The 22,398-nt window shown below is 35.4% G+C and overlaps 2 protein-coding genes across 3 annotated transcripts; both read left to right on the forward strand.

Moving 5' to 3' along the window:
* Positions 1–1,388: 1,388 nt before the first annotated feature.
* Positions 1,389–7,093, forward strand: LOC143615635 (uncharacterized). 2 transcript variants are annotated; one of them, XM_077088716.1, is made up of 5 exons: positions 1,389–1,474; positions 3,001–3,293; positions 4,493–4,597; positions 4,678–4,725; positions 6,709–7,092. In XM_077088716.1, the coding sequence occupies exons 2-5, from the start codon at positions 3,033–3,035 to the stop codon at positions 6,949–6,951; spliced, it is 657 nt and encodes a 218-aa protein (XP_076944831.1). In that variant the 5' UTR covers positions 1,389–1,474; positions 3,001–3,032; the 3' UTR covers positions 6,952–7,092. The 2 variants fall into 2 exon arrangements, with proteins under 2 accessions (XP_076944831.1, XP_076944832.1); XM_077088717.1 differs by lacking the exon at positions 1,389–1,474 and adding an exon at positions 2,626–2,897 and having other exon boundaries at positions 6,709–7,093.
* A 6,775-nt stretch (positions 7,094–13,868) lies between these two features.
* On the forward strand, positions 13,869–19,927 carry LOC143615632 (ADP-ribosylation factor 2). The gene is made up of 7 exons (XM_077088714.1): positions 13,869–13,937; positions 16,485–16,655; positions 17,015–17,085; positions 17,379–17,498; positions 18,296–18,414; positions 19,008–19,089; positions 19,761–19,927. Exons 2-7 carry the CDS (start codon positions 16,508–16,510, stop codon positions 19,764–19,766), a joined length of 546 nt encoding a protein of 181 aa, XP_076944829.1. The 5' UTR covers positions 13,869–13,937; positions 16,485–16,507; the 3' UTR covers positions 19,767–19,927.
* Positions 19,928–22,398: the final 2,471 nt, after the last annotated feature.

Below are 22,398 nucleotides of genomic sequence, written 5' to 3' on the forward strand. Positions count from 1 at the left end.
ATACATGTAAAAGACATTATTCCACTCATGGGGGCTAAGCTTGTCATAATCCTGTAAATTACCAAATGTGAACGGACCTGTATTATACTTTGGATTATAGCTCGACAGATCCCTAAACTAAACCTACTCCATATACTTCAATCTCGATCATGTCACATCTTACCATTTTAATCATATTTTGGACCTTATTATGAGTCACTTCCTTAAACTAAAGCTATAAGATTAAAAGTTAAAAGGTAACGAATATCAAAATATTAACTAGGTGTAAACATATATCGGTTTGGTTATCCAACTCCTCCGTAACCAAAACCTGAAATTTGATTATTCCAAAATCATCCACCAAAGATCAACGAAATCCGTTTGGTTGATTTGATTAGTATTTCGATTCGGTTAATAACAAAAACCAAACCCGGTTCGGCTATTCAACTCCACTGTAACCGAGAACCAAATTCAAACTTTCCAAAATCATCCACTGAAACCAATAATCGAAATCAGCTCGGCTTTCAGTTAGTTTTTCGATTATGTTAGTTTCTCTTAATAACCAAAACCAAACTTGGGCTTATAATATTGCTTAAAAATACATGAAACGTGGTATAATAAATACATGAGAATAAGGCATAGAAGCTAGAAGTACATGAAAATACGAATGGTGTGGTACGGATAATTTCAGTTGACTGAGGACACACAACATCACAAATATCAATCGGAGTAAACTGCGGTTTTCGTCCATATGGGTTGTCAAAATCTGTAGTTTTAGTTCAATAGTTTCAAATTTGCGATTTTCGTCCATGTGGTTTAATTTCACTTGCAATTAAACCTCAATTCATTAACCCCGTTATTTCTGGCCGTTAAACCGATCAACATGCCCCTCACATAAGGGGCAATTTTGTCCTTTTTAACCATAAATAAACCTCATTCCTAATTCACAAGCCCCTCACGTGAAAGGCACGCTGATGGGTTTAACGACTAGGTTTAATGAGATTAGTGAATTCGGGTTTAATTGCAAGTGAAATGAAACCACATGGACGAAAATTGCAATTTTGAAACTATTAGACTAAAACTGCAGATTTTGACAAACCACATGAACGAAAACTACAATTCACTCTATAAACCGATAACAAAATTCTGATTTCCTAAATTTCGATTCGCTTTCATTTGTCTCCGATTCAGTTATTGCTCACCTCGTTAAAAAAAAAAAAAATAGGAGCATAATAATAATTTGTTGCAAATAATTGAGGAAGTGATATTAAGTATTAACTAAGTATAAAATAATATAATATCATGGATGATCACAATTAATAACAAGCTTTTATTATTATTATTATTATTATTATTATTATTATTATTATTTATAAGTTTATAACATCTTGTGTACCTATAAAACGCCTCACAAAGTCCACCAAATCACTTTCTCTCTCTATGTGTGTGAGTATTCGGTGCCAAAAGGTGTTGTGAATTGTCACTAATAATTCAGGTAAAATCATCTCTTAATTATAATTATATATGTTTCGTTTTAATTCGATTAGGTATACATACGATCATCATCCGTTGTACTCAATTGACTGATTTGAACGTAATGATTTCGAGTGTTTAATATGTTGAATTACCAGCAATTGAACCACCGTTTGAGTTCATGTTAATTGATTGAATGAATTGATTGAATCTGTATTGTGTATTGTGTTGGATCGGTGATTAGTTATGGATATGATGAACTTAATAATAATAATAATAATAATAATAATAATAATAATAATAATAATTGAATGAATTTTGGATATGGTTTATTGAAATTTGATATTGTTGTTACTTTTTCCTTTTTAGGGCTAGTGTTTTAAAAAGGTTAGATCATTATTACCATAATAAACCAGCATACTTTCGCATTCTGAAAATACTCTTTTTAACCTAATTTGCTTTTGATACTAGTCCAACGGCTTATGCATAGTAATGTTAATTATGTTATACTCGTATAGGCTTAGTTTTGCTATTTACAAAGGACTAGCGGCATGTTTGCCTTCTATTTTGATGTAAAAATTGTTGATTTGATTTTTTACTTCATTCCATTAGTAGCAACTGTTTTTTCGTTAAAAATAAAAAAAAAACTAATTTTGACGTGTTATAAAATACATGGAGGTCGTGAAATTTATTAGATAACTGGATTTTAAGAAATGTTATCTGTGCCATGTGGCGCCCAGTCAGTAAAGAGTGTGTTTTTGTTTTAGGGGTGTAATGGTGTTGTAGCCCTATATATATATATGTACATATATCACACACACATACCATTAAAATAATAATAAATGAACAAGTAAGGTAACACTCGCCCCCCCCCCCCAACCTTGTTGCCCCACTTATCGCCTGGGGGGTGGTGTGCACTCCATTTATCGCCCAATTTTGGGCATGTTATCGCCCCCGCTACGCTCAGCCTTAGGGTCAAGAAAAGAGTCTATGTAGCATAATACGCATATGTGGTGGTGACATGTGTGCTGACTGTGCGAATAAACGACCTGCATTTATCATTAGTTTCACATGTTTGTATGTATTTAACAAGTTTAAGGAGTCTAATCACTAATGTGTCAAATTTCAGTTGATTGACCGTCTGCAAAAGAAGAAAGTATGTTGATTTTCTACTGTATTAACCCTGACGACCCTGTTTATAATCATGTTTGATGGGATATTATTTATTGGATGGCTAGATTTTAAGAGGTGTTAAGGGTCAAGAAAATAGCATATGTAGTATCATAGTATGCAAAATACGCATATTTGGCGGTGACCAATGTGCTGACTGTGCAAATAACCGAACCTGCAGTTACCTTTAGTTTCACATGTCTGTATAAAGTTAACAAGTTCAAAGATTCTATTTTGTCGAACTTCAGTTAATTGACTGTTTGCAAAAGAAGAACGTATGCTGATTTTCTATTATATTTATATTAACTCATTTTTTAAATCATGTTTGACAGAATATTATTGTGACTAAACATATATATTTATGTGGTCATTGGTCAGGATCTAATTTAAGTTATAATATCAAGGAGGAAATGGGGTCAGAAGGGCCAAAGAGTGTAGTGATTCACGTTACAGGCTTCAAAAAGTTCAATGTGTTTGCTACCAACCCAACTGAAACGTTAGTTTCTAATTTAAGAAGTTATGTTGAAAAGACAGGTTTGCCTCCTAATGTCACTTTAGGTAGCTGTACAGTTCTCGTAACTGCAGGTGACGGTGCTTTGCCTGCGCTTCAGAAGCTTTTAGAATCAAGTGTTTCAAGTGAGAACAAGTCCGGTTCCAAAGAAGTTGTATGGGTGAGATTAATATTAAATTCAATATCGTTATTTATGACGTTTTTCTATGATTTAATTCATTGGGCGGAATGTTGTTTAGTAGGCTACATAAGTGAAAGTTTATTTGAGAATGAGAAAAAAGTACAAAACAACACGTGTGGTCGGTAGATAAAAAACATTGAGTGCCAAGATTGAATCTACTTACATGTGTGCATAATGACACGTCACACGTGTCACGTGTTTTTTTTCATCCGTGAACTAAAACGTTAATTCACATTTGAATATACTCAATTTTGGCCCTTTGTTTTTTTATCCAAGGGCCTAGATGTGTTCTTTTGCTCGATTTTGTGGTTCTCAAACGAGCTTATAAACACGTCCTGCTACAGTATGCTTGAAGTGAATTTTCAAAGAATTCAATTCAAGTTTAACAAGCAAGTTTGGTTTGTTAGTTAAGATGGTGTCGTTTTGGGAAAGTGTAAGTAGTATCTACTCATGCTTCCCCAAAAAGACGCTGCCTTGACTTGCAGGGTCAAACTTACTTGTTACATTCAAATTGAGATCCTTTTGATACGCTATAACATGGACACTATAAAGTCCGTGTTCACATATGTGATGCAAGCTGCCATTTTTTTTCTGAGTTTTTGGATTTTTTTAAATTAATTTTGAATATGAAAATTGGTTGGTTTGACATATGAAGTCAAGTCAAACTGCATTCTTCTTTGCACTTTCACACATGGCTGTACTTATAATTTATAGGGTTCATTACTTTATTACACCAAAACGAATTTTACTTGTTATTTTTTCTCATTCTATATTAGAATATTGTTTCCTCATATAACATACTTTCAGTTTCATATAAGTGTATGCAACCTTTTATAGCACGTAAAATGTTGACATGGCACACTGTCACGTGATAAAAAAAAGACGACATATCACCATTTGACATGCTATATAAGCGGTTGCTTACAAGGGTACACAATTGGTAGCATATTATATACAACGGGAAAAAAAACATCTGTTCTTACATGCAATGCAAAAGGGGAAAGTTACAATTATGGTGCAATTAAATTTATATTCAATTTCGGGAACATAGTAACTGTTCTCTCATCACTGAAGTTTCAGTATTAATCTCAAGTCATTTTATGCGACGCTTTTTTTATATATATATATTTGTTATGTGTCTTTTTCTTTTGGTTACTTTACATATATACATTTTCCAGCTTCACATGGGATTAAATGGCGGGGCATCAAAATTTGCCATTGAGAAACAAGCAGTAAACGAAGCCAGTTTTTCTTGTCCGGATGAGCTTGGTTGGCAACCAAAGGTATTCCATTTTTACCGTTACATTTACGTAATATCAAGTTTTGACTATTATTAATGCTTAAAAATTCTTATCTATGACAGCGGTTGCCAATTGTCCCGGAGGATGGAGAATTAACTCGAATAAGAGAGGTAATTTGTATTCTGTTTCTTGCAAATAGCTTTTTAATTCCACATAATCATACGCCTATCGGTCTATGCCATACATGTAGTCATGACCCATACATAATTGCTTTGTGAAATAAATAGGATTAATTTCGTATGTATCCTCCTAAAAGAGTTAAAGGACAAAATTTCACATATGCTATTTTAATTTTTATGATATCATTTTGAGCTTTTAGAAGGATACACGAAAATATTTTTTAGGAGGTTGTGTTTGTTAAAAACAAACTTTAGGCTGCTTTTGCCCCTCTTTCAACGGAAATTATTTTTATGCAATATTGAATATTTGTGATAAAACACAACCCAAAATCGACGCATAAATCATATGAATGAAAATTACTGCCTTCAATAATATCTTGTTATCAAACTATTAACAGTAACACTAGAAGTATGGTCAGTAATCACCCAAACAGTGACAAGAAGACTGGTAAAAGAATTAACTTTATATAATGTTTCCTAAAAAGAAAATGCTGCAATTTTTAATAGATATTTGAAACTCGAAATTTTACGATTTGCTATTCACTCAATTCACTTTGGGTTTATATGTTCTCTCTCACAGAGTCACGGTCAAAATACAAATATTTAGCTAAAAAGGAAACAAGTCTTAAAGAGGTTGAACAGCACGAAAGTCGCTTAAAAGTGTATAGAGAATTCATACAATCTCCAAAATCATTTTAATAAAAAAAAAAACAAATTACTCGTTCTGACCTTAAAAAAGAGTTAATAAAAACATAACTGGAAACGTGTCTAAATGGGTCGCATGGTGCGGGCGTCATTTGATGTGTATGTTTAATGCGAGCAACTCTTGAGTCAGTTTATAAAAAAAAATTGAGTTATTTATTTTAAATTTGTAAAAACTTGTTTCGATAATTATAACAAGAACATTAATCAATTTAAGTTATTACAAAAAATACGGATGATAAGTTTCCGGATAAACCCAACCTGGCCAGCCATTTTAGCCCATACTAAACAATTACATATTTAACACATACTCATTTGACCCGAGACCAACCCGCCCACTTTGTCATGGCCCAACCCATTCTGTTTCAGAACATGGTAATATTTCCATTTTCCTGTATGGCTATATTTTTATCATATAAATAAAATTAAGAATGCTATAATTATGCAATAATAAGTTCGTATAGGCTCGCGAGCTTAGTCAACCTCGATATATTAAGCGTGTCCCGGGCCTGTTTATTATTTGAGCTCCAAATTAGGCTCGAACCTAGGGCTGTAAACCAACCGATGCATTCATCAATGTGAATAAAATCGGTAGACCCTAGAGATTGAGACTAATGCATTCATCAATGTGAATAATGAAAGCTTGTAAACGAATCGAATGAACACGAACAAGGGCTTGTAAACGAATCAAATAAACGAACACGAACACTTAATCGGACAAATATTTATGTTCATGTTCGTTTATTTAAATTATGAACATTTGTGTTCGTTTATTTTCGTTTGTTTAAAATCTAAACGAACATAACTGAAGAAAGATAAACGAACATAAATGAACATATATGAACAAATGTAAATGAACACAAAAAAACATAAACGAACATAAATGAAAACCCTTAAATGAACACCAATTAATAAATATAAAACATTTAAGTAGATGACTCATCCAGATAATATTAAATTATTTTCCATTAATACATAAAACAAACATAAATAAATAAACAGGCATAAACGAGCATAAATAAACGAACGTTCATGAACATTAATGAACGAACGGAACATGTGTTTATGTTCGTTCGTTTATTAAATAAATGAACATAAACGAACTTCCCGCTGAACGGTTCACGAACAGTTCACCGAACGTCCGGTTCGTTTACAGGCCTACTCGAGCCCCATAAGCCCGGCTTTGGCTCGAGCTCGTATAAGCTCGGCTGGACTCGTTTACACCCCTATGTTTCTTACTCTTTGCGTCCTTTTCTTTTCTTTTCATTGTAGACGACTTTTTTTGCTGATGCTATCCTGGAGTTCTTAAACAAGATCAAGGGCTGCGATGCAACGCTCTCTGATGACGCAGGGCGTTTCGTTTGCAACTATGTATACTATCATTCTCTCCGGTTTGCTGAGCACAACGGGCATAAATCGCTTTTCGTACATGTCCCGCCTTTCTCGAGAATCGACGAGGAAACGCAAATGCAGTTTATGGCAGCCCTTTTGGAGGCAATTGCTGTTAGTTGTTGACATCTTTCATCTTTTCATGTTGTTTTAAAATTCCCAAATCTTTTTCTTATGGTTTGTATGCTTTTGGACTGTTTCTTCTGTAAATTTTTTTGTTTTTTTTTCTTTGAGATATTTTGAATCCTTTAGAGATTGTTGTTGGTTGTGCATATTTTTGGCTCTTTTTCACATTTTTTTGTTTTTTTAATCGATGTGACGGACGGGCGGACGGAGTGATCGCGTGTGGAAATTCTTTAGATGATTTGAATCGATTAGAGATATCGGGTGAGGCGCTTTAAATGTATTAAAAACCGGGTTTTTTACTTGCTAAACATGCCCCTCTATGTTTTTCTTCTACTTGCTAAACTTAACGGAAGTTAGTCTTAGACCTCAAACTAGCTACAAATTCATAGCCATAGAGATCCCGAACTTGTTACTTGGGCGGGGCCTAACCACATAGACTAGATTTGCACAAACCAAGTAGGAATCGGTTTCGGGTATGCTCAACAAAAGTCAAAATCGGGTCAGGTAGGAACTAGTTCCGGGTATAGTCGAGTATTTAACCGGGTTTTTTTCGGGTTTCGGGTAGGGCAGGGTTTTGACAGAGTAAAGGTGAAACCGGTTCCGGCGGGTCCAGGTTGGGTCCAGTTCTAGGTACAGGCCTGGGGAGAAAACCAATATCAGGTTGTACCCGCAGGTGGGGTACGAATAAGAACAATTTTCAGGTCGGGGTCGGAACCGGGTATTTTGTGCACCTCTAACATAGATCATTTTAATATTTAAGTATTTTGTAAAATACAAATACTATATTAACTGAAACTTGTATGTTAATTGATTGTATTAACATTATTAAAATCTAAAAAAGTCTATATTAAACAAGAAAAGTAAGAACAAAGAAATATATTTGTTATTGCTTATAGTATTAAAAAGAATAAAGTACATTATTAATTAAAGAAATAAATAGAGGCTCACAAACATTTGGAGGCTAAAGCAACAAGCCAAAGCCAAACAATGGTTGAGTGGTGGGTATTTGATGTAATGTTGTTGCTTATTTTATGTAATCAAATGTATAAGTACTCACTACGTTATGTTAGATATGCTCTCAATACTTTAATAGAAAATTTGTCTTAAGATAACATCTATAATTTCGTGCATACGTTGTTACGAGAATGTGGATACGTATGCTATATTATAATTTTCATTGCTATTTACAAAAAATCTTAATTGTCAGAGTACTTTATGATTTGTGTTTGTGGATATGTAGATTGAAACTGAAAATCATGTCGGATTTATGAAATGAGCATGACTCCTTTAATCTAAAATTCGAATGATTGATTGATTTTTTGTTGAAAATAATGAATTTACGATAAAAATACATAAAATATTTTCAATATTTATAATTTAATGCACAAAGTTAAAAAAAAATGCACAAGTAACAGATAAACCCACAAACCAATGTTTAACGTATAAGCATATAGTATAGGTGTTTAATACTTGGTTACAAACATTCGAACTGAACAAATCTTAAACCGTTTATAAATAAACTGAATTTGTTTTTGGTTTAGTTTCAATCGAACAACATTAGCTATTGGATTTTCGGTTTTAAGAAATTTGATGCGGTTAAACCAAGGAAGATGTATGAATTTTCCTATATGTGTAACTCATTAACAACCAAACCGTTAAAAACCAAAACACACCGACTTGAGGAATCTGATACTTAAACAGATAAACAAACATCTAGTTAAAATTCACTTTTTCTCTTTATTTTAAACCGAAGGCTATCCAATTAACCAAATACAAATTCATTTTTTAATTACGACCATTTTAAATTCGATCGAGTTCATTTTCAATTCAACTGAAAACTTACCAAAACTAAACGAGAAACCTGAACATATAAACACCCTACTACATATTCACCTTTGCATCATTTTTTTTTTGAAACATCAAAGGCCCAGACTTCGAGATCACCCTTTCACCCGTAAAACAAAACGTGGTGACTTACCCACCCACCCTAGAGGAAACCCACAACCGGGAAAACCCTCTTACTCAACCTGTAATAAAACGCTCTAGCCGAGACTCGAACGCACGATCTCCCACCTGCAGGGGCGTAGCTTAGTCGTGGCCAAGGGTGGCCCCGGCCCCCTTCGTTTTTTCGCTCGTAGTGCAAAATTATCTTTTTTTCGGCTGATATTTTCTATACATAGTGTAAATTTACCCGTTTATGACTAAAAATTAGAGCCTGACCCCCTCCCCCCTCCGTTTTTTTGCTATGTAGTTGTAGGGGTATGGTACTAAAACCCGGTTCTACGACCCTAAATCTATTATGTTTGGCCTATTTTATCGCATGGACTAATACAATGTTATTGGGCCGAGGGGGTTTTGTGGAGGTAACCCTAACTGGGCTAGGCCCATTAGGGTACCATGATGGTGGCCATGAGACTCTATATAAGGAGGTCTCCACCTCCTTATCATGGGTCATGCTCAATAAGAGCCACCACCACTTTTTTGTGTCTGTGAACAAGAAATCCTCAGGATATCTTAGCAGTCGCCTCCACACCCCCGAAACCATTGCAGGTCACAGGCGCAGCCGTTGAAGAAGAAGATCAAGACGTGGTTCGTTCATCTCGAAAATCCGTGGAAACATCGTCATGGATCAGGTAAGATTCATTTCGTGCTTCGACATTGGCGCCATCCGTGGGACGGCAACGAACTGCCCTTCGATCTTCATCTCGGCTGTCAGATCTCTCCCAAGAAAAACGCAGATCTGGAAGTTTACAGAAAAAGGCTTCAAAGCTTGTTCTATTTAAAGCACAAAAAGATCCATAGATCTAAAAAGAGGCTTCCAGATCTGGGCAAGAAGGAAAATCCGTGATTGGAATGATCAGATCTCCGAATCTGTGATGGTTTTAAATCTGCTCCGGGCTTCAGATCTGTCCAGATCTGATTTACAGATCTAGGTCTAGATTACAGACCTGGATTTTAGGTCTAAAGTTGCAGATCTGACTCTTAAATTGCAGATCCGGAAATTACCAGACTTCCGCCGCCATGTACGCACGCCCGTGGGTTCTCACTCCGCAGCCGTGCATGTGCCGCCGCGGAAACCACCATCTGGGTTTTTGCGCAAGAGACCTCCGCCATGCACGCGCACTCGCGAGTCACCACTCTATCGCCGTGCATGCGCGCATCAGGCTACGCGCCAAACTTCAAGGTTGGGAATCCTAATATCCCATATGGCTACGCGCCAAACTTCAAGGTTGGGAATCCTCCTAATATCCCATATGGCTACGCGCCAAACTGCAAGGTTGGGAATCCTCCTAATATCCCATATGGCTACGCGCCAAACTTCAAGGTTGGGAATCCTCCTAATATCCCATATGGCTACGTGCCAAACTTCAAGGTTGGGAATCCTCCTAATATCCCATATGGCTACGCGCCAAACTGCAAGGTTGGGAATCCTCCTAATATCCCATATGGCTACGCGCCAAACTTCAAGGTTGGGAATCCTCCTAATATCCCATATGGCTACGCGCCAAACTGCAAGGTTGGGAATCCTCCTAATATCCCATATGGCTACGCGCCAAACTGCAAGGTTGGGAATCCTCCTAATATCCTATATGGCTACGCGCCAAGGTTGGGAATCCTAATATCCCATATGGCTACGCGCCAAGGTTGGGAATCCTCATAATATCCCATATGGCTACGCGCCAAGGATGGGAATCCTCATAATATCCCATATGGCTACGCGCCAAACTTCAAGGTTGGGAATCCTCATAATATCCCATATGGCTACGCGCCAAGGATGGGAATCCTCATAATATCCCATATGGCTACGCGCCAAACTTCAAGGTTGGGAATCCTCATAATATCCCATATGGCTACGCGCCGAACTTCAAGGTTGGGAATCCCCATAATATCCCATATGGCTACGCGCCAAACTTAGGGGTTGGGAATCCTCATACCATATGTTCACGCATCACATATGCTCACGCATATTACACATGCCTACGCATCACATGCTTACGCATCACATGCTCGCACATGTCACAGTCTACACGCACGCGCACGCAACATCTGCGCGTGGCGCATAACACAAAACCAAAGTCTACGCGCACGTGCATGCAACATCTGCACGTGGCGCGTGACATAAAGTAGCTCGTAAGCCGCCTCACGCGCAAGCTCCACTATTATTACAGCTCATAAGACGCCTCGCGCGCAAGCTGTTATTATTCTTACAGCCCGTAAGTCGCCTCACGCGCAGGCTTTTATTATTCACACAGCTCATAAGACGCCTCGCGCGTAAGCTGTTATTATTCTTACAGCCCGTAAGTCGCCTCACGCGCAGGCTCTTTATTATTCACAGCTCATAAGACGCCTCGCGCGCAAGCTGTTATTATTCTTACAGCCCGTAAGTCGCCTCACGCGCAGGCTTTATTATTCACACAGCTCATAAGACGCCTCGCGCGCAAGCTGTTATTATTCTTACAGCCCGTAAGTCGCCTCACGCGCAAGCTTTTATTATTCACACAGCTCATAAGACGCCTCGCGCGCAAGCTGTTATTCTTACAGCCCGTAAGTCGCCTCACGCGCAGGCCTTTATTATTCACAGCTCATAAGACGCCTCGCGCGCAAGCTGTTATTATTCTTACAGCCCGTAAGTCGCCTCACGCGCTGGCTTTTATTATTCACACAACTCATAAGACGCCTCGCGCGCAAGCTGTTATTATTCTTACGGCCCGTAAGTCGCCTCACGCGCAGGCCTTTATTATTCACACAGCTCATAAGACGCCTCGCGCGCAAGCTGTTATTATTCTTACAGCCCGTAAGTCGCCTCACGCGCTGGCTTTATTATTCACAACTCATAAGACGCCTCGCGCGCAAGCTGTTATTATTCTTACAGCCCGTAAGTCGCCTCACGCGCTGGCTTTATTATTCACAGCTCATAAGACGCCTCGCGTGCAGGCATTATTATTCTCAAAGCTCGTAAGACGCCTCTCGCGCGCAGGCTTTTATTATTCTCAGCTCGTAAGACGCCTCTCGCGCGCAGGCTTTATTATTCTTAGCTCGTAAGTCGCTACTCGCGCATGCTCTATTATTATTATAGCTCGTAAGTCGCCTTGCGCGCCAGCTTCATTATTCTACAAACTCGTAAGCCGCCTCACGCGCCAGCTTCATTATTCTACAAGCTCGTAAGTCGCCTCGCGCGCCAGCTTCTTTATTATTACAGCTCGTAAGTCGCCTCGCGCGCCAGCTTCTTTATTATTACAGCTCGTAAGTCGCCTCGCGCGCAGGCTCTCATTATTCTATAGGCTCGTAAGTCGCCGCACGCGCCAGTTTTATTACTTTCACAGCTCGTAAGTCGCCTCACGCGCCAGCTCAATTATTATTCTTATAGCTCATAAGACGCCTCTCGCGCGCAAGCTTTATTACTTTCACAGCTCGTAAGTCGCCTCACGCGCCAGCTCAATTATTATTTTCAAAGCTCATAAGACGCCTCTCGCGCGCAAGCTTTATTACTTTCACAGCTCGTAAGTCGCCTCACGCGCCAGCTCAATTATTATTCTCAAAGCTCATAAGACGCCTCTCGCGCGCAGGCTTTTATTATTCTTAGCTCGTAAGACGCCTCACGCGCAGGCTTTATTATGCTACAGCTCGTAAGACGCCTCTCGCGCGCAGGCATTATTATTATTTTAGCTCGTAAGTCGCTTCTCGCGCCAGCTTCATTATTATTATAACTCGTAAGTCGCTTCTCGCGCCAGCTCCATTATTATTATAGCTCGTAAATCGCCTCACGCGCGAGCTTCATTATTATTATAGCTCGTAAGTCGCCTCGCGCGCAGGCTTTTATTACAACATGTCACCATCATGAAGAAAGCCTCTCAAAACTCAGACAATAAAGACAAGGCCAAAGAAAAGGGGAAAAAACCGCCTCACACCTTATAAAGTCCAGCGCTCCACCTAGACGCTTGCGCGCCCAGGAGCAACACTGGACTTGGGGGGGCTTGTAGGGGTATGGTACTAAAACCCGGTTCTACGACCCTAAATCTATTATGTTTGGCCTATTTTATCGCATGGACTAATACAATGTTATTGGGCCGAGGGGGTTTTGTGGAGGTAACCCTAACTGGGCTAGGCCCATTAGGGTACCATGATGGTGGCCATGAGACTCTATATAAGGAGGTCTCCACCTCCTTATCATGGGTCATGCTCAATAAGAGCCACCACCACTTTTTTGTGTCTGTGAACAAGAAATCCTCAGGATATCTTAGCAGTCGCCTCCACACCCCCGAAACCATTGCAGGTCACAGGCGCAGCCGTTGAAGAAGAAGATCAAGACGTGGTTCGTTCATCTCGAAAATCCGTGGAAACATCGTCATGGATCAGGTAAGATTCATTTCGTGCTTCGACAGTAGTGTATATTTATCATTTTTTGCCCGAAAATTTTTACATGTAGTGTAAATTTACCCGTTTACGACCGAAATTTTGAGCCCGACCTCCGTTTTTTCGCTCGGCAGTGTAAATTTATCTTTTTGCAGCCAGAAATTTTTATACATGGTGTAGCTTCACCTGTTTCCGACCGAAATTTCTATGAATTTTTTATACCTATTGAGTCTGGCCCCCTCGACGTGTATGCCTAGGTTTTGCCACTGCCCACCTTTTCATCAGGGATGAGCTCAGTATCGAAACTCCCGATCTATATTTTCCCAAATTCTTGATACCGGTACCAAAAGCAAAAAATTCAGAATATACCGATAGGCGATAACATACCAAACCATACTGATCCCGAAACACAAGATTCGGTACCAGTACCGCTCGAGAAAAACTAGTTGAATAGTAATTCTTTTTCCAAAAGTAATTTGGGTATTTAAAGGGTAATTTGGGTATTTAAAACATAAGCATCCGTTGACGATTCACGCAACCTCTATTAATCTCTTTGTTATTATCATTTCCCACACTCATTTTTCAGATCGATCGATCCCTTTTTTTCCCAGAACAACCTTCTTCTCTCTCAGGTAACCAATAATAATAATAATAATATTATTATTATTATTATTGATAAATTTCAATCGTTATATTTAATATCGTGTTAATCTCAGATCTAATTGTTTATCTGCTAATTGATCGAATAATAATATTTGAGGTTATGTTGATCTAATGCAATTGAAACTTTGTATGGTGAAATTCTGTTGAATTTATAGGTTTTTGACGGATTTTGGCTGAAATCGTGAGTTTCATTATTGTATTATTAATCTCAGATCTAATTGTTTATAGGATGAAATGAATCCTTCAAGTTACGTTATCTGCTTATTGATCGATTAGTATGCTAAGCTAATTGATCGATTAATAATATGTTTAGGTTATGTTGATCTGATGCAATTGAGAATTTGTTAGGTGAAATTTTGTGCTGTTTAGGTTTAATTTATAGGTTTTTAACGGTTTTTGGTTGAAATTGTGAGTTTCATTCTTGTGTTATTAATCTCAGATCTAGTTGTGTATACGTTGAAATGAATTGTTCAAGTTATGTTATGTGCTAATCGATCGATTGATAATATGTTAGGTTATGTTTGCTCGGTGAAATTTTGTGTTATTTAGGTTGAGTTTATAGGTTTTTGACTGAAAAATTGTGAGTTTCATTATTGTGTTAATCTTAGATCTAATTGTTTATTGGATGAATTGAATCGTTCTAGTTACGTTATGTGCTAATCGATCGATTTATGTTAGGTTATGTTTGCTCGGTGAAATTTTGTGTTATTTAGGTTGAGTTTATAGGTTTTTGACGGATTTAGGCTGAAATTATGAGTTTCGTTTATTGTGTTAATCTCAGATCTAATTGTTTATTGGATGAAATGATACGTTCGAGTTACGTTATGTGCTAATCGATCGAATAATAATATTTTAGGTTATGTTGATCTGATGCAATTGAGGATTTGTTAGGTGAAATTTTGTGTTATTTAGGTTTAATTTATAGGTTTTTGTTCGGAATTGTGAGCTTCGTTATGCATGTTATGTTGGGGTTCTATTTACGTGTTCTATTCTGATTTTGAATCTCGATTTGGATCTTCAGTTATTATTGTGTTAATCTCAGATCTAACTGTTTGTAGGATAAAATGAATCAGTCATTATGTTATGTGCTAATCGAATGAATATGCTAATCGATGGAATAATATGTTTAGGTTATGTTGATCTAATGCATTTGAGGATTTGCTCGGTGAAATTGTGTTATTTAGGTTGAATATTGTAGGTTTTTGATCATTTTTGTTTGAACTCGTGATTTTCATTATTGTGTTAATCCCAGATCTAATTGTTTATCATAGGTGATTATGCTATGAGCTAACTGATCTAATGATATGTTTATGTTTTGTTGATCTGATGCATTTGAGAATTTGTTTGGTGAAATTGTGTTATTTAGTTTGAATTCGTAGGTTTTGATGATTTTTATGTTAAATTGTGAGTTTCGTTATGCGATTTAGTGTTTTTATAAACATGTTATGAGTTCCGGTTGTCTGTTTGAAGATCTTGCGATCTGATCTGTGAATCGTTTAGATTGGAGATGTTAACATTAATGAAATCGATGAATATAGAGTTCTAGATCATAGATCAATAAATGAAAGCTTATAACTACAATTCAACTTCATTTTCTCAAATAATAATGTCTCTGTTTTTTTGATCTGATGCATTTGAGATTTTTTTCAGTGAAATTCTGTTATTTGATTTGATTTCATATGTTTTTGATGATTTTCGTTTGATATTGTGATTTTTGTTATGCGGGTTAGGGGTTCTATTTACGTGTTATGAAATTGTGATGTTAGTATTTACATAATCAATGTTTGTAATCCGTGTTTTGAAACATGAATGAGTTGAAACTAGAATTATAGACCATTGGTTTTGTTTGTGTTTATGTAGTTCTCTGTGTTCTATCACATCTAGGTGGACTGTTTTGCTTTCTTTTAAACTAATTGTGTGTTGAACTATGAATCTGTCGGATTGGTTTAGCAGATCTCTGAAAACTATAGGTTTTATGTGTGGATCTAGTTGCTTTATATAATATTAGTTATTTTGCGTCATTTCATTGGATCTTACTCAAGCTTTTGATGATGATTTAAGATCTACTTCTGTTCTGGATGGTCTTTGTTTTACCACTAGCAGACTTTTTTTTTGGTCAAAAATAATTGTAGTTCTACTAATATTTGTTAGTTCTTTGTTATCTTGTTTTAAATTTTAATGATGATTTGTTGGGGTGTTGGTAATTTTATTATTTGATATCTAGGCTACAGATGTGCTTTTCTACATAGCTAAAACAGTTTATTGGAGTCTAGTATGATGACACAGCAACTTATTTTGGATCCTTGTTTTTTTTTTAAAATCGCATTCTGTTACATCAGTGTTTGGTTTCTGTTATTCGCTAAAAGTTTTTTGTAATTATTCTTTGGTACCATATTTTCAGTCGTGATGTTTCTTTATTAGGTTTAATCACACTCTATCGTTACCATAAATTGCAGACATTAAGACACTACTGTTTTTTAAATTGTAACTAAAAGAGTAAAGTTGACCTTTTGCAGGGATCGTCATCAGAAAAACAAGGATGGGGCTTACATTTACCAAACTCTTCAGCCGACTTTTTGCCAAGAAAGAGATGCGCATACTGATGGTGGGTCTCGATGCAGCTGGTAAGACCACCATTTTGTACAAGCTCAAGCTCGGGGAGATTGTGACTACCATCCCCACTATTGGTACGTCTTTTTATAACCAATTTCTATTTAGTAATATAATTCTCTTCACGTAGCGTTCCGGACGGCATTGAAATAAATAGAACAGAAAATATAGGGGTATGTTTTTGATTTCGAGAAATGATAAATATGAATAAAAATACGCCTAATGCTACTTCACATCCATCCACGGATGGAAGCCAAGTGGCATTAGGTATATCTTTAGACATATGTTTTGTTTGATTGCGGGTAGTTCTGCCATTCAAATAATCACAAAAATATTACATTTATTAACTTGTGATTCCATAGTTTTGTATAATACCATTAAGGTATCAAATACCAATATGAGGTTTTAAGAATTTATTCTGGTATCTTCTATGCAGGATTTAACGTGGAGACTGTTGAGTACAAAAACATCAGCTTCACTGTGTGGGATGTCGGGGGTCAGGACAAGGTAGAATAGTTTCTTGATTTTGCTCTCTACATTTAGACGGCTTTTATAAATTTTTTGATTAGGTTACTACAAATAATTTTATCTAATATAAAGAGTGACATAATTATCTTTTGTCAACCATGTGAGTTTATTTTGGATCTCTGTAAAAGTAATATTAAATTTCAAAAAATCGTGGACCTAAAACATATAGTGTTAACAACTATTTACGCATGACCTTTTAAAGTATGAAGCTTTGTTTAACCATTGAAGTTTATTATGAACTATTTAAAACTATAACCGAGTATTAAACGCAGATCCGTCCACTATGGAGGCACTACTTCCAGAACACACAGGGTCTTATCTTTGTGGTTGATAGCAATGATAGAGACAGAGTTGTCGAGGCAAGAGATGAGTTGCACAGGATGTTGAATGAGGTAAATTTACATGTTAATTGCATTTATCTTTGCTTTCACACATTCAGCAATGCATGTTAGTTATTGGTCTATTCCATGCTTTGACAATTTTTACTCCATTTGTTCATGAATGAATGGCTAATAAATAATAATGCATTGGCTGATAACATAATGCCACATTGCCACTTTCACCCTTTAAAGGACACACAACTTTTGATACTAGAATCAATGCAATTTAGTTGACATGTTTTAAAACAAACTAAGTAGAAAGGTGGACATTTTTTAAAGGCTTAGGGTGTAATCTTTATCTATCGTCAACATTTTGTATAAAAAAAGGTCTGGTAATGTTTAATAAAAGCTATTCTTTTATTTTTGCAAAGTGTAAGTTTGAAAAAAAGAAGTAAACACAAACTTCTACGATGCTGTAATCTTTTTTCACCGCTAAGGCCCTGAAATGCTCGAACAAGTTCGCGCATCTATATATTTTTTTTTGAGTTGACAGATTCTTTTTGAAAGCACAATACATGGTCCTTTTTTGGGCACGCGACTGTTTGTCGTGTAATTTGAGTATTTGAATTTTTTCTGAAAGTACAAAGTGGGTCAGGTTTGTTTATAACGAGACATTTTTTTACGAATCATGCATATAAAGTGGATACATGAAATTTTATTGCTATAGAGGTAAAATCTTTTCTGACATGGATAAAGCTATATAAATACACTAAAAAATTGGATGTATATGTGAGTTTCTTTCTTTGTATTTGGTTATTGCATCTGTAAGGCTGTAACAAGGTTTGTAAATGGATTACTCTGTTCTGTAGGATGAGCTAAGGGATGCAGTTCTTCTTGTGTTTGCTAACAAACAAGATTTGCCTAATGCAATGAACGCTGCTGAAATCACTGATAAGCTTGGCCTTCACTCTCTCCGTCAACGCCACTGGTAAATTCTTCATAGTTCTGTTACATTGTTTTCTTTCAAAAGTTTTATTGTTTAAACTTCTACTTTTGTGATACTATTAAAAAAAGTTTTAGCATTTGACCACTTTCTGTAAACTTGCCTGGGTCCACTTGAGTTTGAGCTAAAGTCGTTTAACTTAGAACGGCTCGAAGTTGGCCCATTTCAGGCTTTACTTTTTAAGCTCGGACCTCGGTTGTTGCCTTATTCCGGACTTTTTTTTATAAGCACCATCTCGGATCATGTGTGATAATTTCTTATTTAAAAGATTAATTATTTGTTGCAACTATATATATATATATTATATAATATATATAATAATATTTGTTAGTGATTGTTAACTTGTCAGTTGTCAGATTAAAAATGTTCTTTTTTTAATAAGCTCGTTATATGAACCTTGAGCATTTGATTTATAAATTTAAAATATTTTTATTATGTTGCGGTTAATTTTACTATAACACATTGTCAAAATTGTTACCTAATACATCTTCTCAATTTTAAATACTTAATTTTTAGTATAATTATTTGGTTTATAATTATCATACCAGAAAATTAAAGCGGAAAAAACTGTTTTTCAGGTACATCCAGAGCACCTGTGCCACCTCTGGGGAAGGACTTTACGAGGGGCTGGACTGGCTCTCCAACAACATTGCTAACAAGGCAAGTTACACTTAATTATATGTCGGTTTAAAGGTCTGGTTATGACCAAAAGAATCCGAGCCAAACCAAACCACACCGCTTGGGTTGCGTTGGGTGGGTTGGCGGTTTTTAGTGGTTAGGTGGTTTAAACTGATTTATTATATTTCTTTTATCAAATTGTTAGTATGCATATTCCAAAAACGAAAGTCAAATAAATAAAAAGGCTATACTGTCGGTTCTATTTTCCAAAGCGTCGGTTGAACAGTAAACCATCAAACTGGTTGGGTTGCCGGTTTTTTAGTGGTTAGGTTGTTTGAACTGATTTTTTTATATTTCTTTTATCAACTTGTTAGTATGCAATTATGCATATTCAAAAACTGAAAGTTAAAAAAACAAAAAGGTTAAACCATCGGTTCTAGTTTTCAAAGCTTCGGTTGAATGGTAAACCACCAATGTATATATTATTTTTAAAACCACCAAACCGTGAACCGATCTACATAAACCTTAAACATGCAACTTGCTTCTATTTTATGAACAACCAACCTTAACCACAACGAAATCGGGTCAAAAGTCTACGTAAGTTATCACTTTTTTACGAACTTTTATCTGTTTTAAATCGTTACTCCCTGTTTGCTCAGTTACTTTTACTTTTGCTTGTAGTTTTATAATTGTGTTTTTGTTCTTTTTATCAGGCATGAGGCGATGATCGAGGCGGTTATGGAAGTATGTTTGTTAAAACAGTTTTTTGATTTGATATATATAGGACATGTTATGATGATATGATACAGTGTTTGTTTTGAACTTTGTTGGTATTTTAAAGTTTTTGATTGATATAATCTTAAGGATTAAAAAACATTCATGTGGGTTGTTTTTATGTTGTTTTTTTTTCCAGATTAGCAAGTTTTCGCTTTGATTGTTCTTTTGAGAATGCCATATATGATTTAGTAAAAAACTAAAAATATTTAACTTGAGGTGCACATAAAATGTTTGGACCCGACCCAGCAGTTCCTACCTGGTATCGAACTTTACCCTATCCTACCCGCAGGTACAGACTGGGCTTTGGGTTCCTCCCTAAAGCTATACCGGAATTACCCAAAATTGGTGGAACCGGTTCCACCAATACCCAACCCTACCCTACCTGAAACCCGAAAAAACCCCATAAAACCGATCAAAATCCGGTGAAATACCTGACTATACCCGAAACAATTTTTGACTTTTGTTGATCAAACCCGGTCCAGCTTTTCCAATTCCAACATTGATATGAGAGTGAGACCTTTGTGTACTGTTTGTCTTTGTTTTTGCTGTTTTGGATAAAGATGTTATTTAAAATTCAACCGACATTAATCACAATTGAAGTGGTTGTTCGGGAGTCCTTATGGAAAAGTTAGAGGAATATTGTAAACTTATCCCTCCATGGAATCATATGACACTAATGTAGGCATAATAAACTCGTTATTGGCTTATATTATGATAATCATAAACACACGTGAGAATACATGATTCAAATTGAAGTAGAACCTCTAGGAAGGTAGCCTTGGACGCTTATAACGGAGGACTTTTTTCCAATTCACTAAATTCGTAATTTTTCTTATGAGAATAGGCTAAATAAATCGTATAGAAAGGCCATTTGTATATATTCTTTTGTCATAACCGATTGAGTCTTACTAAAACGCTCCTAATTTATACATCAAATTATTTTTTTTTGCCAAATTTCCACAATCATGATGTATGACTATGAGATATATGTTTTCCTGTTCTACCTAAAATATTTTTATTTTAATTAAACATTTTAAACTTTATACTAAAAAATAAAATACCAAATGGTCGAAATATTACCATCATATCATTATTGTGTTGTTCATGACTAAAAAAAATTGAAGGATGTGATGTTGTGAGGTTGTCGCTTGGTATTGGTGAACCACTTTACCTTCTATGGGTTGACATAAGATAATTCAAATTCTAGCTTTGACTAATAAATTTGAGAAAAAAATGGTCTTTGCTTTGACCAGTAAAAAAAACTATTAGATTTACCTAAAATCTATTTGATTATCTATTTATATTCAATAGCATTTTTTATTGACAAATTGAATTTTCATAATTTAAAAAAATACAAATAAATTAATAATAATTTATACTAACAATTTAATCAAAGATATTAAAAAAATCACACTTTCAATGTCAAGTACAAATCTCACTTTGATAATCATCATATAATAACATTCTATTTCACTCATTTTCGCTCACAAGAATGATTATGGGTGAAATGGGGAAACATACCTTCTTTGTGAGCATTAAAATCAAGTATAAATATATGATTATCATTTGAGTGAAATTGTTTTTGACAAAAAAAAGGTATAACTTTAAAAGTTCAAGTTAAATTTTCCGTATCAATTAATATCAGTCAATATCATAGAATATTAAAATCCTATTTGCTTTTCTTATGGTCACATTTTACATGATTCTAGATTTTATTGAAAGATAAATTAAATAAACGGGACCAAGTGTCATTAGTAGAAAATATGGCTAGTATCTTTATGTATTATTAAAGTAGAAGGGCGTAGAATGTACATATGAAAGCTAAAAAATGAATTACAGTTATCAGGGTTAGATATACGACGTTTCAATGAAACATCGTGTTTGTTGGGCGTGTATATATACCATCCACATCTGTTGTAAACTATAGATCGATTCATTATATCAAAAATTTTATTGTTCAATCTTGTTCTTTATCTCTTGTTTATATCAGTTTGTCATATAATTGTTCTTGATTTACCAACACTTTTTCTATTTCATAACATGTTTAGGAAACTATTCAATATTGTATGAATCACAAGCTATGTTCAAAACCAATTGGATTGTAATTAATTTGGTTATTATTTAATTAACTTTTATATTCAGTAGTTACCTCTTAAAACCAATAAATATATAAGCCGATTACCACTTTTTGACCAACTAAAAAACAAAATGACAAATATATATAACTAGGTTATATGCCCGTGTAACACACGGGCTAAAATACAATTTTTAAAAAATTAATATGTGGTTTTTGTAAGTTAACATATTTTCAGTTTCATTAATAGAAATCATTATTATGATAATAATTTGAATTATTTTTTAAAGTAAAAGTTGACCTGGTTATCAAAGAGAATGACTTTTGTATGTTTATTACAAATGTTGACATTTCTTTCTCAATTAAAAATCATCAATACACAATGTTTTAATAACTGGTAAACTATTTTTCTTTACATATAGAACAAAATAGTATATCTTAAGATAAAAACATAAAACTTATTTAACTTGTGAGTAAAACTATGTCCGGCTTCATTAAAA

This window comes from Bidens hawaiensis, unplaced genomic scaffold, assembly GCF_021521415.1.
Source record: "Bidens hawaiensis isolate Kalapana, Puna unplaced genomic scaffold, B.hawaiensis_p1.1 tig00043649_1, whole genome shotgun sequence".
Taxonomy (NCBI): Eukaryota; Viridiplantae; Streptophyta; class Magnoliopsida; order Asterales; family Asteraceae; genus Bidens; species Bidens hawaiensis.

Coding starts and splice junctions, on each gene's coding strand:
- LOC143615635 (XM_077088716.1), top strand. CDS start 3,033: ATGGGGTCAGAAGGGCCAAAGAGTGTAGTGATTCACGTTACAGGCTTC. Junction 3,294..4,492: donor GTTCCAAAGAAGTTGTATGG/GTGAGATTAATA, acceptor TACATTTTCCAG/CTTCACATGGGATTAAATGG. Junction 4,598..4,677: donor AGCTTGGTTGGCAACCAAAG/GTATTCCATTTT, acceptor TATCTATGACAG/CGGTTGCCAATTGTCCCGGA.
- LOC143615632 (XM_077088714.1), top strand. CDS start 16,508: ATGGGGCTTACATTTACCAAACTCTTCAGCCGACTTTTTGCCAAGAAA. Junction 17,086..17,378: donor ATGTCGGGGGTCAGGACAAG/GTAGAATAGTTT, acceptor TATTAAACGCAG/ATCCGTCCACTATGGAGGCA. Junction 17,499..18,295: donor TGCACAGGATGTTGAATGAG/GTAAATTTACAT, acceptor TCTGTTCTGTAG/GATGAGCTAAGGGATGCAGT.